Source organism: Parasteatoda tepidariorum, chromosome 7 (assembly GCF_043381705.1).
Source record: "Parasteatoda tepidariorum isolate YZ-2023 chromosome 7, CAS_Ptep_4.0, whole genome shotgun sequence".
In the NCBI taxonomy this organism is placed as follows: Eukaryota; Metazoa; Arthropoda; class Arachnida; order Araneae; family Theridiidae; genus Parasteatoda; species Parasteatoda tepidariorum.
Genome location: NC_092210.1, coordinates 70,851,573 through 70,865,733, shown reverse-complemented (window position 1 = coordinate 70,865,733; position 14,161 = coordinate 70,851,573). Strand labels below are relative to the sequence as shown.

General features: G+C 27.0%; 1 protein-coding gene across 1 annotated transcript in view; it reads right to left on the bottom strand.

Moving 5' to 3' along the window:
• The window catches only part of LOC107443962 (octopamine receptor beta-2R-like), a 10,972-nt gene extending 2,541 nt beyond the window's left edge, over positions 1 to 8,431 (bottom strand). Inside the window, exons 1-2 of the mRNA XM_043055904.2 lie at positions 8,023 to 8,431; positions 7,438 to 7,665 (exon numbers count right to left, since the gene is read on the bottom strand). Coding sequence (XP_042911838.2) covers positions 7,438 to 7,665; positions 8,023 to 8,431 — 637 coding nt within the window. The remainder of the gene's footprint in view (positions 1 to 7,437; positions 7,666 to 8,022) is intronic.
• Between the last annotated feature and the right edge of the window lie 5,730 nt (positions 8,432 to 14,161).

Sequence of the window (14,161 nt, the reverse complement as noted above, 5' to 3'; positions counted from 1 at the left end):
TATATATATACCCATATTCAGGACACGTTTCTTTCCGCAGTAATAAGTATATATATTTGGTGGTTACATGCATTGCCATTTTAAAAAACATTGTAATTTATTCACTTATGACTAAATAATGACATATAAAGTATCATAAGTAATCTATAACAGAAATAATTCTTAGGGGTTATTAATTTACGAAACAATAGTAATCAGAATTTATCAATATCATTTTAATTAGTTAGACAATAAAGATTTATTGTTAAAACATTGACAAAATATTTGTAATGAAAAAATTTTTTAATAAAATTTTTAACATAATTAATCATACATTGTTTCAAAAATGTGTCATAAATTTTGTTTTATACACTAAAGTTTTAAATATTCAGACGTAAATTTTGTTTAAACTATTTCAAAATATGCAATTTGTTTCTTTCTTGAATAAAAAATTGCTTACCTCAGGATGCATATAAAATTTTTGATGATTGAGTGTTTAAGTGCTTTCTAACAAATTGGAAAGCATTGTTTGAAAGAATTAAACTGGTTAAAATTATGAATTATGCGCTAGTTAAATATTGCTACAAATTAATTATCTAATATGTTTTGAACCAATCATATTTTTTTCTTTTTACTGTATTTTCTGTATAACAAACAATTCTTCCAGAGTTGTTAGAAATCAAATTTTGTTAAAAAAACACTTAACTATTCAATACCTAAAACTTTTATGTGTATCCTGTGGTAAACATTTTTATATTCCAAAAAAAATTATTTTCCTTAAAATAGCTTAAGAAAATATACGTCAAAATATTTCAAATTTTTTTCTGTATGATGCGAATTTCCGACACATTTTAGAACAATGTATAGTTGAAAATGTTATTAAAAAATGTCTCATTGCAAAGATTTTGCCAACGTTTTAACAATAAATATTAATCTGTCGAACTTATTAAAATTAAACTGATAAATTTTTCTTACTATTTTTTCATAAACTAATAACCACTAAGAATTATTTATATAAAAGATAATTTATGATGATTTATCTACAGTTATTTACTCATAATTGAATAAACTATAATGTTTGCTAAATTAACAATGCTAGAAAGTTAAAACAATTGTTAAAATATTCAATATTTTAATATAATAACATATTCAATAATATTTTTAATATGATGCAAAATATACTGGTATATTTGCTTAACTTTTGCTTTCGGAAATAAAATTTAATCTCGAAATTATTAAAGTTTGCGTATCAATTTATTATGTTTTAATATCTTCTAAAAATGATTGAAATATAATAATTAAAATAAATCATTGAAGAGCTTTTTATTCTGGACACAGTTCAAAACGCGTGTTTAAAGAAATAAGCATAGTTTAAATTACACGTTTAAAAAAATGGAAACGAAGTCCCGTGTTTAAGAAAATGGACAGAACAATTGGTTCCAATTTTTAGTTTTTAATTCTGAAAAGTTTAATTAATTAAGTTTAAAGTTTAAATAAGAAAAGTTAAAAGTTTTTTTAAAGAATAAACTAAGGTATCCAAATAAATTCGTAATATAATTTCATTCATTTGCCTAAAGTACTTAGAGCATTTTTACAAATTACGTTTTTTTTAAAAGTCAACCGTTGTTTTTACAAGGTTTCTACGAGTCTTACAAATTTATAATAATGATTTTTAATTTATGTTGTAATAATTTTGTTTTAAAGCAAACTACTTTATATTTTAGGATTCTTAATACAAAGAGTTCACTCGAAAAGTAATATCTAATCCCCAACGAGTCTAATCCTCGTAATGATTATGCTTAGTGCATGTTTAGTGCTTACAATGTGCCTTTTTGCTTTGTCCATATGTCCTTAATCATGTATTCTTAGCTGCGTCAATTTTCTTAAATAACATTTTGATTTCTGTTCCATCTTTTTAAGCACGCTAATTGAGCTGTATCCATTATTATGAATCTGACTATATTTATTATTATATTTAAAAGATTATTTATTATGAATCTGAGTAAATGAATTATTACATTTATTTTATTATTTATTATGAATATTTAATTTGAGAAATAATTTTCCTAAAATATTCAGCATATTGCAAATATTTTCTATTGAAAATTAATAAATATTGCAAAGATTTATAATGATTCGGAACTTAAAACAAGGCTGTGAATATTTTTTCCATAGTGTTAGCTTACAAGCATTGTAAATTTAACAAACATTGTACTTTAATCAAATCAAAGTAAATAATTATATAAATATTTATATAGGTAACTCATTATAAAAAATCTTTTATATAAATAATTCTTGGTAGTTATTAATTTAGAAAGCAGTAGGAAGCAGGATTTATCAAATTTCTTTTTCTAATATGTTTAAAGAAAACATTCTAAGATAACAAAATCTAAATAAATAACTACAGTTAAAAAATTCAGCAAATTTTTCAAAGATTTATTTTTAAAAAACTTGTTAAATTACAAATTGTTTTAAATATGTCACAAAACTAGTTTTCCACAAATTCATAATATCTAGGCGGATCAATTTTAAAACAATTTAGGAAATTAGATTTTTTATGATTTAAAAATTTTCACCACAAGATGCAACGTTTTGGGATTCAATAGTTAAATGCTTATTAATTAAATTTTGAAAAAATGTAATACAGGAAATATAGTAGAATAAAGAAAATATGATTGGTTCAAAATATATAGATTCATTAATTTGCAATAATATTTAACTTTGGTCCGACATACAAAATTAGAAATTTAGTTTTTTTTTAAATATACAAATACATCGATTAGTTAGAAAATGTTATCACCATTTTCTTTAATTATCACTTTATATTTATTTGCTTATCTTAATACACATCTATGATCTATTGTATAATTTTTTCCTTAATAGTGTAAAAACAAATTAGTCAATATAAATCCTTGTGGCATGCTATGTATTAAAAGCAATTTTCGATTATAAAGATGATAATTAAACAAATAGAGATTGATATAAATTTTTCAATATTTAAAATCACAAATAAAGTTAATTTTAAAAAGTAACAATTAAAGGAATATCTTTAAATTTAGGTAGTAGAACACAATGAAATGTGAAAAAACAATTCAAATGTAGGAAAAGAGTTGATTGTGTAGTGTTTAGTAATATCTAAAATAGGTTGATTATTAATATAGATCCGAGTAAACTCATCTTTAAAAATATTATTAATAATTGAAATTAACTAATTGGAGATTATAATGAAGGAGTTGTTAGAATTTGGCACACAATTAATTGCTCTAAATTTACTAGGCAAAAATGAAATTATAATATGTGGAATATATGGAAACCATTCATCAGTAATTATTTTTAATCACCTAATGTTATAAATTTTTCCATAATAATGCATTCTATTATTTAAATTGCATACTTTGAAACTTTTACTACTCTGAATTTTAGAAGTTCAATATAGAATTCTTTTAATAAGAATAGAACAAAATATAGGTGCTTAATATTAAGTTCTGTTTTAGTATCATATCTTATTTCTTGCAATTTTGTTAACTAGCTGCTTAGACAACAAATTCTCTAAGTTTTCTTATATTTTGCTTTGTTTTGATCAACTTCTGATCTTTTTTATTTATGCATTCTGTTTAAATTAAGCTAAAATTACGAAAAATTAAGATATAGTTTTCATTTTTGCAACGTTCGGCGTATAATTACTCTTGATATCGAAATTTCTCTCTCTCTCTCTCTCTGCATATATATATATATATATATATATNATATATCAGCACAATAGTATGAGAAACAACTAAAGGGGAAAAAAAGAAACAGATTCAAAAATAAAGTTGTATCAAAGAAGAAATCACTAGTATTCCGGAAAACAAAATACACATACAAATAGAAACATACAAGCGCATCTACAGCGGGTGGGTAGAACGGTACTTACTAATATCTTGAAATATTAATTGAAATTTTATAACTGTCATACGAACAGGCACCCCAATTCTGAGTTTTAGACTACCATGATTTAGAAATATTTTCGTAATTAAATTTCCAGATTTCAAAATATGAAAATAAAGCGCAAATAAAGGATAGTGGGATAAATATTTAAGGAGTGTTTATACGAAAGGAAGGAACCGCTTTAAAATTTGTCTGTTTCTTTTGATTGGTCCCAAAACATGGTTTGCGTAAGAAATTTATCAAATATAATGGATAATTCAAAGTTTATTCTTAATAAAGAATCAAATTTTTAATACATTTTAATTTGATGATTTTTATAGTAATAGTTAGCATTTATTGAATAATATTGGAGATGGTTGATTAGTTAAAAAAATGATCTCGAATTTCCTCGAATTGAATTTGCACATAGTAAAGATATTAATAGATAACTAATATATTTTTATATAAATATATTAATTTATGCATTTTAATATCCAATTAACCTAATGATTTCGTATAGAATTTAATTAAAGTTGCTTTCATTGTTTTTGAGCAAATTTTGAAAAAGTCTGTCTATTTTTTTCCTTGGATAAATAAATATTGCCGCAAATTTTTTTAATTCTATTTATTTGATTAAAATAAAGATTTGATTAAATTTTTTAGAAGCATTTGAATTTCATGTAGTTAGTTATATTAAACTTGAAATTTTTCCTTTTACCCTATATATCAACAATGAAGACATTTCTTCTTTTTTAATACAAAAAAACTAAAATTATCATCAATTATCAAAATTATCAAAGAAATATTTATTATTCAGGGTAAATGTTTATTAAGAGAATTATATAATTTTAAAAATAAAAATAATTTGAACATCTATAAATTTATAAAGAAATTTGATATTTAGAGTATAAATTATTTTAAATAGTATAAAACTAATACAATAAGAAGTGACGAAAACTTCCATCCACATGAATAAAAAGATGTTTTCTAATATAGAGAAAATTATTAAATAGACGCATATTAATCAGAATTATCCAGTAATCGAATTCACAATTAATATTTTTATAATCATAGTAATAAGTCAAAAGAATATTTCTTAGGGAGTGAGATGCTATTAAAGAAATCTAAAAAACAAAAGGTCGGAAACGAGTTGATTTTGTTGAATGATACCTAAAATAGGTTGATTCATTACAATATACCATTAAAAACCAACTTTAGTGATATTGTTAAATTTTCTTAAAAGAGTGCCAGGTTCAGTTAAGTGAGTATTAGAACCAGAAGTGATTTTTCTAAATTTTATAGTAATTTCATGAAATTTTGGATTGATTATTCAGAACGGGAACTGCACACTTCTTGTTTTAATTTTTAACCTGTTATTGAGAGATAGAAACTTTTATTGATAACATTACTATTTAAATTGTTGAACTTGCATTTTTTTTTATTCATTAATTCTTTACTTAAAAGTTCAACATAGAATTTCTTACGAAATACACCAAATTTAATTCGAAGTTTCTTAATATCGAGAAAAATTAGTTAAATTGTTACAGTTATTATTATTAAGAAATTGTTTTTAAAATAATAAACTACTTATTTCCATTCTTTGGATAGCCTTGAGGTAAAGAAAATCTATTTGACAATCTTAGAAAATAATTATTGAGATTTTTAAGTAAGCAATTTAGAATTTTATTGATTGAAATGTGGAAAATGGGTCAAAATATTATGCATTTCAAGATTAAATTTCTTAATTCTAAACTTTCTATGATATTTAAATTATCAGCAATAATATATTTATAATATTTATCAACAAATTCAAAATATCTCTTCCTCATAGTGACATTCATAATCGTATAAATTCATTTTTCTGACATTTTCATTAATATCATTATTATTAAAAAGGACCCTACTAAGAATTTTATTATATTTACAACTTTTAACTATGTCAAACACATTTAGTAGAAACAAATTTTAAACTGGTAAGAACTCAATATAAGATAAAATGTAATTCAAACATAGAAAGAAAGCAAAATTATGCATTTTTACTACCCATAATGCATAATTTTAGAATTTTTGTGAAAACATAAAATTAAAAATATATTTACATTTAGGGGTCGCAAATTAATATTTTAGAGAAGAAAAATGAGCCGCTTTCGCAATGTGTCAAATACCTGAAATGAAAATTACCACAAAAAAATTCTTGTAAAAAAAACAACATGATTCTGGTAATAAAACCAAAATCTATGGTATTAAACAATTTTTTTGGTAATTTTTCCGTTCACATTGTAACTGTTCATCGAAAAATCCAGTTTTCAGAATTTTAGTTCTCTTTACCAAACATTTAGAAGATATCGAACTATAATTGGTTTTTATGTCATGCTCTAAAGTATTATGATAAAATTATAAAATTTACAGATACTTAATCATTTATTATAAAACATTAATTAATTATTAACTACGCCAAAATGAAAGTTCTAAGAAAAAAATTCCACTCAGCAAGTAACATACTTAATTTTAGAAAAATCAGATAGTATTGACTATAGATTTTTGTCAGTCTGAGATGAAAAACATTAAAACCCATTAGATTGCCTGTTAAAACTAGGAGCTGCTTCGTCTATCCGTTTTTTAACTTCCGCTGTTTCCACTGACAATCATAAAGAATTCGGAAAGAGTTAAAGTCAGAATCATAAAGTTTATTTCAATATTTTATAAAATCGATTCGTCAGATTCATTTAACGTTTTTGTTTTTTTTCTTCAGTTTAAATATTCACAAGATTTACTTAACTAAATAGAGTATATTTCCACTTAGAGTATAAATAGATTGCATTTCTTATTTATCTATTTTACCTATTATTATTTATTTATTTGCATATTTATTTTTAATTAATTTTTCTATAAAATTTTTTAACAAATTTATCCTGAGCAATTTATTTTTAAAATGAAAATTATTTACGCCTCAAATACTAAAAGACGTTTTCTATGAAAAAAATACAGTATTATACAGAAGCTAGATGCATTTATTTTCTGCATATTTGAAAATATATAGTCCTGTGTTTCAAATATTTCAAATAAAGTATAAGTTTTTGAAATTTTGAAAATTTGATAACAATTTCGTAATGTAAATATTCAATTACTATTACATAAAATATCAATCAGTCAAATCAGTTCGAAGTTAATAAATAATCTTTAAAATGCAACAAATTAAAGAAATAAATCACGATGTTTATTTAATAAATAGATTAATTATACTCCAAGTATGAAATATACGCATTTAATTATGAAATTAACAATTGTCTGGGAATGTGATTCTGTATGCAGTAAATAAATTGATGAATATGAGAATAAATATATAGATAATGGTGTCCTACTATTTTAGAAAACGAAGTAAATCATCAATTTGAAATTAAAAAAAAATAAATAATATTATTGCTTACCTTTAAAAAACGAGTCGATTTCCTTTGTGATAATTGTTCTATAAACCGTCTTTTATATTTCCAGTGAATTCGACGCAATAGTCATTCTTATGAATATTTTAGCTTCTACTGATTATTTTTTTACCACAAATCCCCGTAATAATGTTTTTGAACGATTCCCGAAAGTCTTTGTTGAAGAAACAGTAAATAATTGGATTTAGCGATGAATTAGCATATCCAGTCCAAATCACAATTTGTAGTATTATTTCGGGACATTCGCAGGAGGTACACATGTTTGTAATTATATATACAATAAAAAAGGGTAACCAGCAAGCAACAAAAGTGCCAATAATTATGCCAACTGTCTTGGCTGCTTTATGTTCGTTTCTTATCGTCTTCCTCCATTGGGGTGAAGTAGAGGGTTCAGCGCCTTCCCCAGGTAAATTAACTCTTTCTTCAGCTATTTCTGTGTTCAATAAGTCGATTGCTTGTTTGGTAGCTACGTTATAGATACGGATGTAGGCTCCAATCATTATAGTGGATGGCACCCAAAAACTGACGCTAGAAGATATTATGCAGTACATTTTATTGACTATGAATTTGCATGTATCAGGTTTCATAGAGCGTTCCTTCAGGTATTCGTCAGTTGTGTGCCAGTCGAAATAAATGGGTACAATGCTAATAAATATAGACACTAACCAATTAATTGCGATAATGGAAAACACTTTACTGCTGGTCATTTTCCAGCGATGGTTAAAAGGATAAACGATCGCATAATAACGTTCCAAGCTTATACTGCTTAAATGGATGATCGAAGATGTGCAAAAAAGCACATCGGCGCTATTCCAGAAGTCACAGAGGAATTTGCCGTATTCCCAAGTTTCACTTATTGTGCGAACGGCATTAAATGTCATAGCAAACAGAGCCACGAAAATGTCAGCGCAGGCCAGAGATACTATGAAATAATTAGTGGATGTTCTTAGTTTTTTCGTTTTGAAAACACTGGCGATAACGAGAGCATTTCCAAGGACTGCAGACAAAATAATTGCAATGAAAACAAAACATTTCAAAAGCAGTATGAGAAAGTCACCTAATGCGAGCTCGGAAGTTTCCGAAATTTCACCGAATGTTTGGTTCATTTTAGTTCTAAAACACTAGTTGCTTCTTTTAGCGCAGATAGTTCATTAAAGCTTAGTCGACAGCAGCCGTAGGTGTTTAAAAGTTGCTAGGCGGAGGAAACTTTCGATCTTCATTTGAAGTTAGCGGTAACTGTTTATTGATTGAACTGCCTTTTTAAGATTCCTGGATGAGGGAGGAGGATGCTCCCTGTTAGAATGCGCGCGATGCGTTGTATGAGAATGCGCGATCATCATCAAAGTCAAGGATGGAGAAAAAATGGTAATAGCGGTGTCAGTTAATGCAATGTTTTCTCCAATTCCACGTGCTATTAACAACATAAAATTGAAATTCTTTCATTTACACAAGTATACAAAAGTTTTTTTAACTAATTTTTGTTGCATTCCGATTGCTGCTTTTATATTTGAAAGCAGTTTTTAAAGTTCACTTTTCTGGTCCAAAGTTTTTTTTTTTTTTTTTTAAATCACAGTAAGACAGCTAGGATGCTATTATTTATCTATGGACATGAATGCGAAGCTTTTATTCACTATATCTCCGTGTTTAAATTAGATGTAAATTTAAAATAATAAAAACTTCTCGATTATGGCTACAATTAACTATTTTTTTTTTCGTCTTTTAGTTAAGGTAAGTATTCTTTGTTGGTAAATTCTTCTTGGCTCTTGTAACTGAATGTTAAAATTCATTTTTTTCTCATTTATAATGATGAGATATACTATAAATGAACATATTTTAAAGTATATCTCCTAGGATTTGATTTTAAACTCTTGGATGAAGCGTTGGGGCAAACTAGCCTTCGTGGAGAACTTATTGAGGGAACTAACTCTCATTTGAGTTACATAGAGGATAACCACGAAAGACTCTCATGGTGAGTCCGACACACCGGGGACTCTAACCTTTGATCTATCACTCTTTTATATCAGTACTATGGTCAATGGTAGCCGGGAGCAGAATTTGTATCAACCAGCCACCTTTTGGAACCTGGCTAACCTTATTGGGAGACGAATGCTCTATTCCCTTAGCCAATGCGACTTGCGGTTCTTATTGAAATAATCATCTAAAAGTTTTAAATATTATTTATTTATTAATTATATGATTTTTATGTTTAGTTATACTTTGTATAAAACCTTCTGAAACATTGAGATCACCGTCTTCAGTAGACATGCCGGGAGACCCTATATTAAACTATGTTTACCTAAGTTTACCTTGATTGAAACTTAAAAGTTTTCACATTCTCAATATTAAAAATAAATTTAAAACATCTAAATTTTTATAACTTTGAAAAGTAAAATCTCTTTTGAATATCCATCGCATGGAATCTAGATAATTGCCCTAATTCTCCTCCTTTCACTGAGAAATAAAATCTAATCAAAACTACCAGAATATGGTAAAATTTACCATGTTCTTGGCTCTATGATTACAGCAAAAATATCGATAATTTTTACCGAAGTGCTTTGGTAATGGTAAAATTAAAATATGTTTTTATATTATGCGATTAAATTTGATGAATGTTGTAAAATTGGGTAATTTTATCATAAAATAATTAATTTTTCATGATTTAATCAAGGTACGTAATTTTATCATGATACTTTGGAACATGGAAAATCATTTATGAAGGAGAAATCCTTTTGGGTGGAGTGGAATGGGTCTGTGGTTTGTCAAAGATGCCCATTAAAAGAGAAATACAGTCGCAAGACTCAACAGACACTCAAAAGAATAACCAGCTCACCTACCCTTTTCGGAATGGTTCAGATGCTTTTCATGAGGCTCATCGGATCACCAAAGGGGTGTCCATCAGTATATATTCAACTTTGTTTACGACCACTAGTGTTTAACTCTGTAACCTTGTAATTTTGAACCCAGTGTAGAAGACGAGGGAAATCCTGGATCCATCAAGTGGTGGGAGAAATTTGCCTTTGTCGAGGACTTTTTGATGGAACTCTCCAGCATTTCAGTTAAGTGGAGAAGAAAACTACGAAAACCTCACATGGTTAACCTAGCGGCAAGGGGACTTTGAACCATGATCCATCTACCACTTAGGATATTTTACGTCAGCACTGTGGTCGGTGCAAGCTGGATACGGAATTCATATCGACCAGCCATCGTTGGGATTGGAACTTGGTTCACCTCATTGGAAGGTGGACGTTCTATTCTCTGTGAGCCATCACGGCTCCCACCAGGATATAAAAGAATGTCGCAGGATTCAGTAATTATTAAACTAAATGTCTCGGTATTATAGAAATACACTATGACAACATATTTATTAGCACTGTTGCTTTAAAGTGCTTAAGATTAATATTTGCAAAAAATAATCATTAAAATTAAGTAAAAATATTTTGGAAAATAACTTTTCAACTTTAATTATTTTCCTACCTTTTTCAACCAAAATAATTTTCCAGCCTTACGCATCATAACTATTTTGACATGCAACGGTAGCACTAATGAAAGTGAAATTATAGAAAGTACAAAATGATTTTGATTTCAATTTAAGACAATAAATCCAGGGCTAAGGATAGAATAGAAGAGCTGGTTGACTCCTTTGAAGAAACTCTCGTCGAGCCTAACCACCGATTTTTGATTGTGACGTCACGGCGGCGCAAAGCTTGAACTTTTACTTGAAGAATGGAGCGTTCGGTCTAACTAATATTGGAGCATTCTTTTATGTGGCATATTCCAAGACATGCGTTGTTTTCTACAATGATTTTTCTCAGTTTTTTTTAAGGGAATTACAAAGTATCCACAAAAATAAAAAATTCAGAAATAGGTTGTTATTTAACTGCGGAATTGTTTGAAAAAGCGTTTAAAAAAGATACAACGAAAATGTAGCGTCTGAAAATATTGATATTCTATACAACGTTGAAGATATAATGCATGACTTAACTAACTCCATTCTTTTGGCTTGGGATATTGACCTTAATTTACGAAAACATTATCAATTCACTAGAGAAAGAAGGACTAAATTATATTGCTAGATACATAACATTTCACTTTAAAAATATTGTTTCAAAATTAGGAATACCCTCTTCTCAATACATCCGACAACAGGGGAGCAACTTATAATGTATAAATCTCTTATCTGAAGAATAATTACTTGGTCCGTCAGCAGCATGGATGGAAGTGTGCCATGAATTTGAGACATTTTTCAAAGTGTGCATGGGACATATCTTACAGAAAATCAAAAGTGTCAATGGAGAACTTGAATTAGAGGGTCGATATTCCACAGTGAATAAAACAGCTATTCGCTTATTTTGTCGTCTTCGAACTTTTATAAGAATTCGTCGTCTAAATAGAAACCGCCCTGTTACTTTACGAAAAAAATTAAAAAATGGGTAAAATAAATGAAAATAAGAACTTAATTGAAAAGTACAACGAATTAATAATTAAATTTCTCCTAATTCCATAACATAGTTTTTAATGTAGTTACTCTAAATATTTCTGATTTTTTTAAATATATTCTCTTAAATTTAAATATTTCTAAACAATTGTAAAATTTCTAAAATTATTATGAACCTAAATTATTATTTTGTTACAGTAATTAGTATTTAAGGTTGTTGTTTCCAAATGATTAAGTATAAACAAATTGCTATTGCATTAACAGCATATTTTAAAATCAGGATTCTAAATTTAACACAACTTTACAAATTATTGTTATCCAACAATATGTTGCTAAGAGAGTGCCGATATATGCTTTAATTTTTTTTTTAATAATAAAAGTTAAAACTGAAAATTTTAAAATAAAGTATTTATAGCGTCATTTACGACAGCTTGTAAAATATTTTTATTACTTTAAAATGGTATTTATTTTAATATTATGGCCAAGAAAACTTTTTTCAACTATATTTTTGAACGAAAATAACGTGTTAATTGTGTATAATTTGAAAGCTAACATATCAGGAAGCAGTCGAACTTAATTTCAATGAGAGAATGATGCTAAGTTTTCATATCTTTGCTCCCGATCTCTGAGATCTGTGTGAGGCGTGACGTCATGAGGAGGGAAATCGTAGCTTCAACTTTAGGAGAGGAAAGAACTCCCTTCTCTTTAACCCTGGATAAATCTCACTGCAAACATTGTGAAGAAAGTGTGACTAGTTGCGCCATCTCTTAGCAATATTCAGGAACAGAAAAATAATCGTGGGATATATAGCGACGAATTCAATTTGAATAATGCAATTTTTCTCTTCGACACATGCGTGCCACGCCAACCATACGGGCACAAAAGCGCCGAACGTATAAGATGCGACGCCAACACAAAAGTTAAATAAAAAGTAGGAATAAAGGAGTTAAAATAAAATCTAATTATAAAATAATAGTGTTAATAGTTTTTATTTTTTGGAAATGAAAAAACTGTCCTCAAATAAGAACACTGGATGATACAGGGTTAAAACAGAAATAATTAAAAGATAAAGAAATTGCTTCTTTTTTCAAAAACATAAGCATCATAAAATCTATATATTTCCATCATGGAACCTGATATTTCATTTTTCCGAAACAAAAAAATAAAGTTTTCAATTAAATATTTTTAGTATGTTCTAAATAGAATCAAAATTTCTTTGAATCATTGGTTTTAAAGTTATCATTATTGCTTTTCTCTGTTCCAATAAAGCAAAAATTTTTTTCTACTTCTGTGGTATATTTAATAATACCATAATCTCAATACCTCATTTAAGCTTCTAAGCTTAAATTGAGACTTACCTGCAGTAAAAGTTAGTTATTTTAAAATGTCATTGATCAGAATTAATAAAAAAAAAATTATGAATAAGCTCATTATAATAGTACTGATTTCATTAAAAATTTCTTTCATGAAAGAAATGTTATTGTTTTTTTAATTGAATTCAGAATATAAATCTTTTTTTTTTATTTGTACATGGAGAGAAACAAATTTTGATGAAATTTCCGTACTGTATGATAATAAGTATTTCCAGTAAAACACACAATTCTAGAATTAAAAAGCAAAATATATGGTATTTAAACCATTCATTTAGTAATTATTCCTTTCATGCGGTAACGGTTTACTGGAATTTCCAGTTTTCAAATTTAGAGTCCTTATTACCACACATTTAGTAAAACAAATACAAAGAAGAAAAATAAATTTAACCAAAGAAATTGCGCCATGATCTAAAGTATCACTATGAAATTGGGAAATTTTGCCAAATTTTAACATATGAAATATTATTTACCATAAAATTTTACCATATTTTTTTGCTAATTTCACCAAAGCGTTTCGGTAAAATTACTTAGCTTTTACGTTTTCTCATGTTGACTGAAATTAATAAATTTCACCATATTCCGGTAGTTTTTACAAAATTTTTTTCTATGTATATTTTTACAACAATTCTCAATGAAAATTTTCCTAAAGTATTTTATTTAATTCAATTGTAATACAGTAATCACATGAGAAAAACTTATGAGCAATCACAAGCTTAATCTCCACACTATCCTTAAATTTAACAGCAATTTTGCGATTCAGAGTTTCCTATGGGGTTGCTTAGTTGCCCGAAGGATTGCTTGTAACGGGTTACCATTTTTTGTTATTTATCTTAACTTCTGGATAATTTTAATTTTTTTCTCAACTGATGTTATTATTCTATAGTTTCTCAAAGCTGTTTGTAAAGTGAGGGAAAAGAAAACACAGACATTGTAGAATACAGATAAATATCCATTTGTGTAATTTTAATATATCTATTCAACTACAATTTAAAATTCTGAACAATTTACTTGCCCATTTGGGAAGCTGC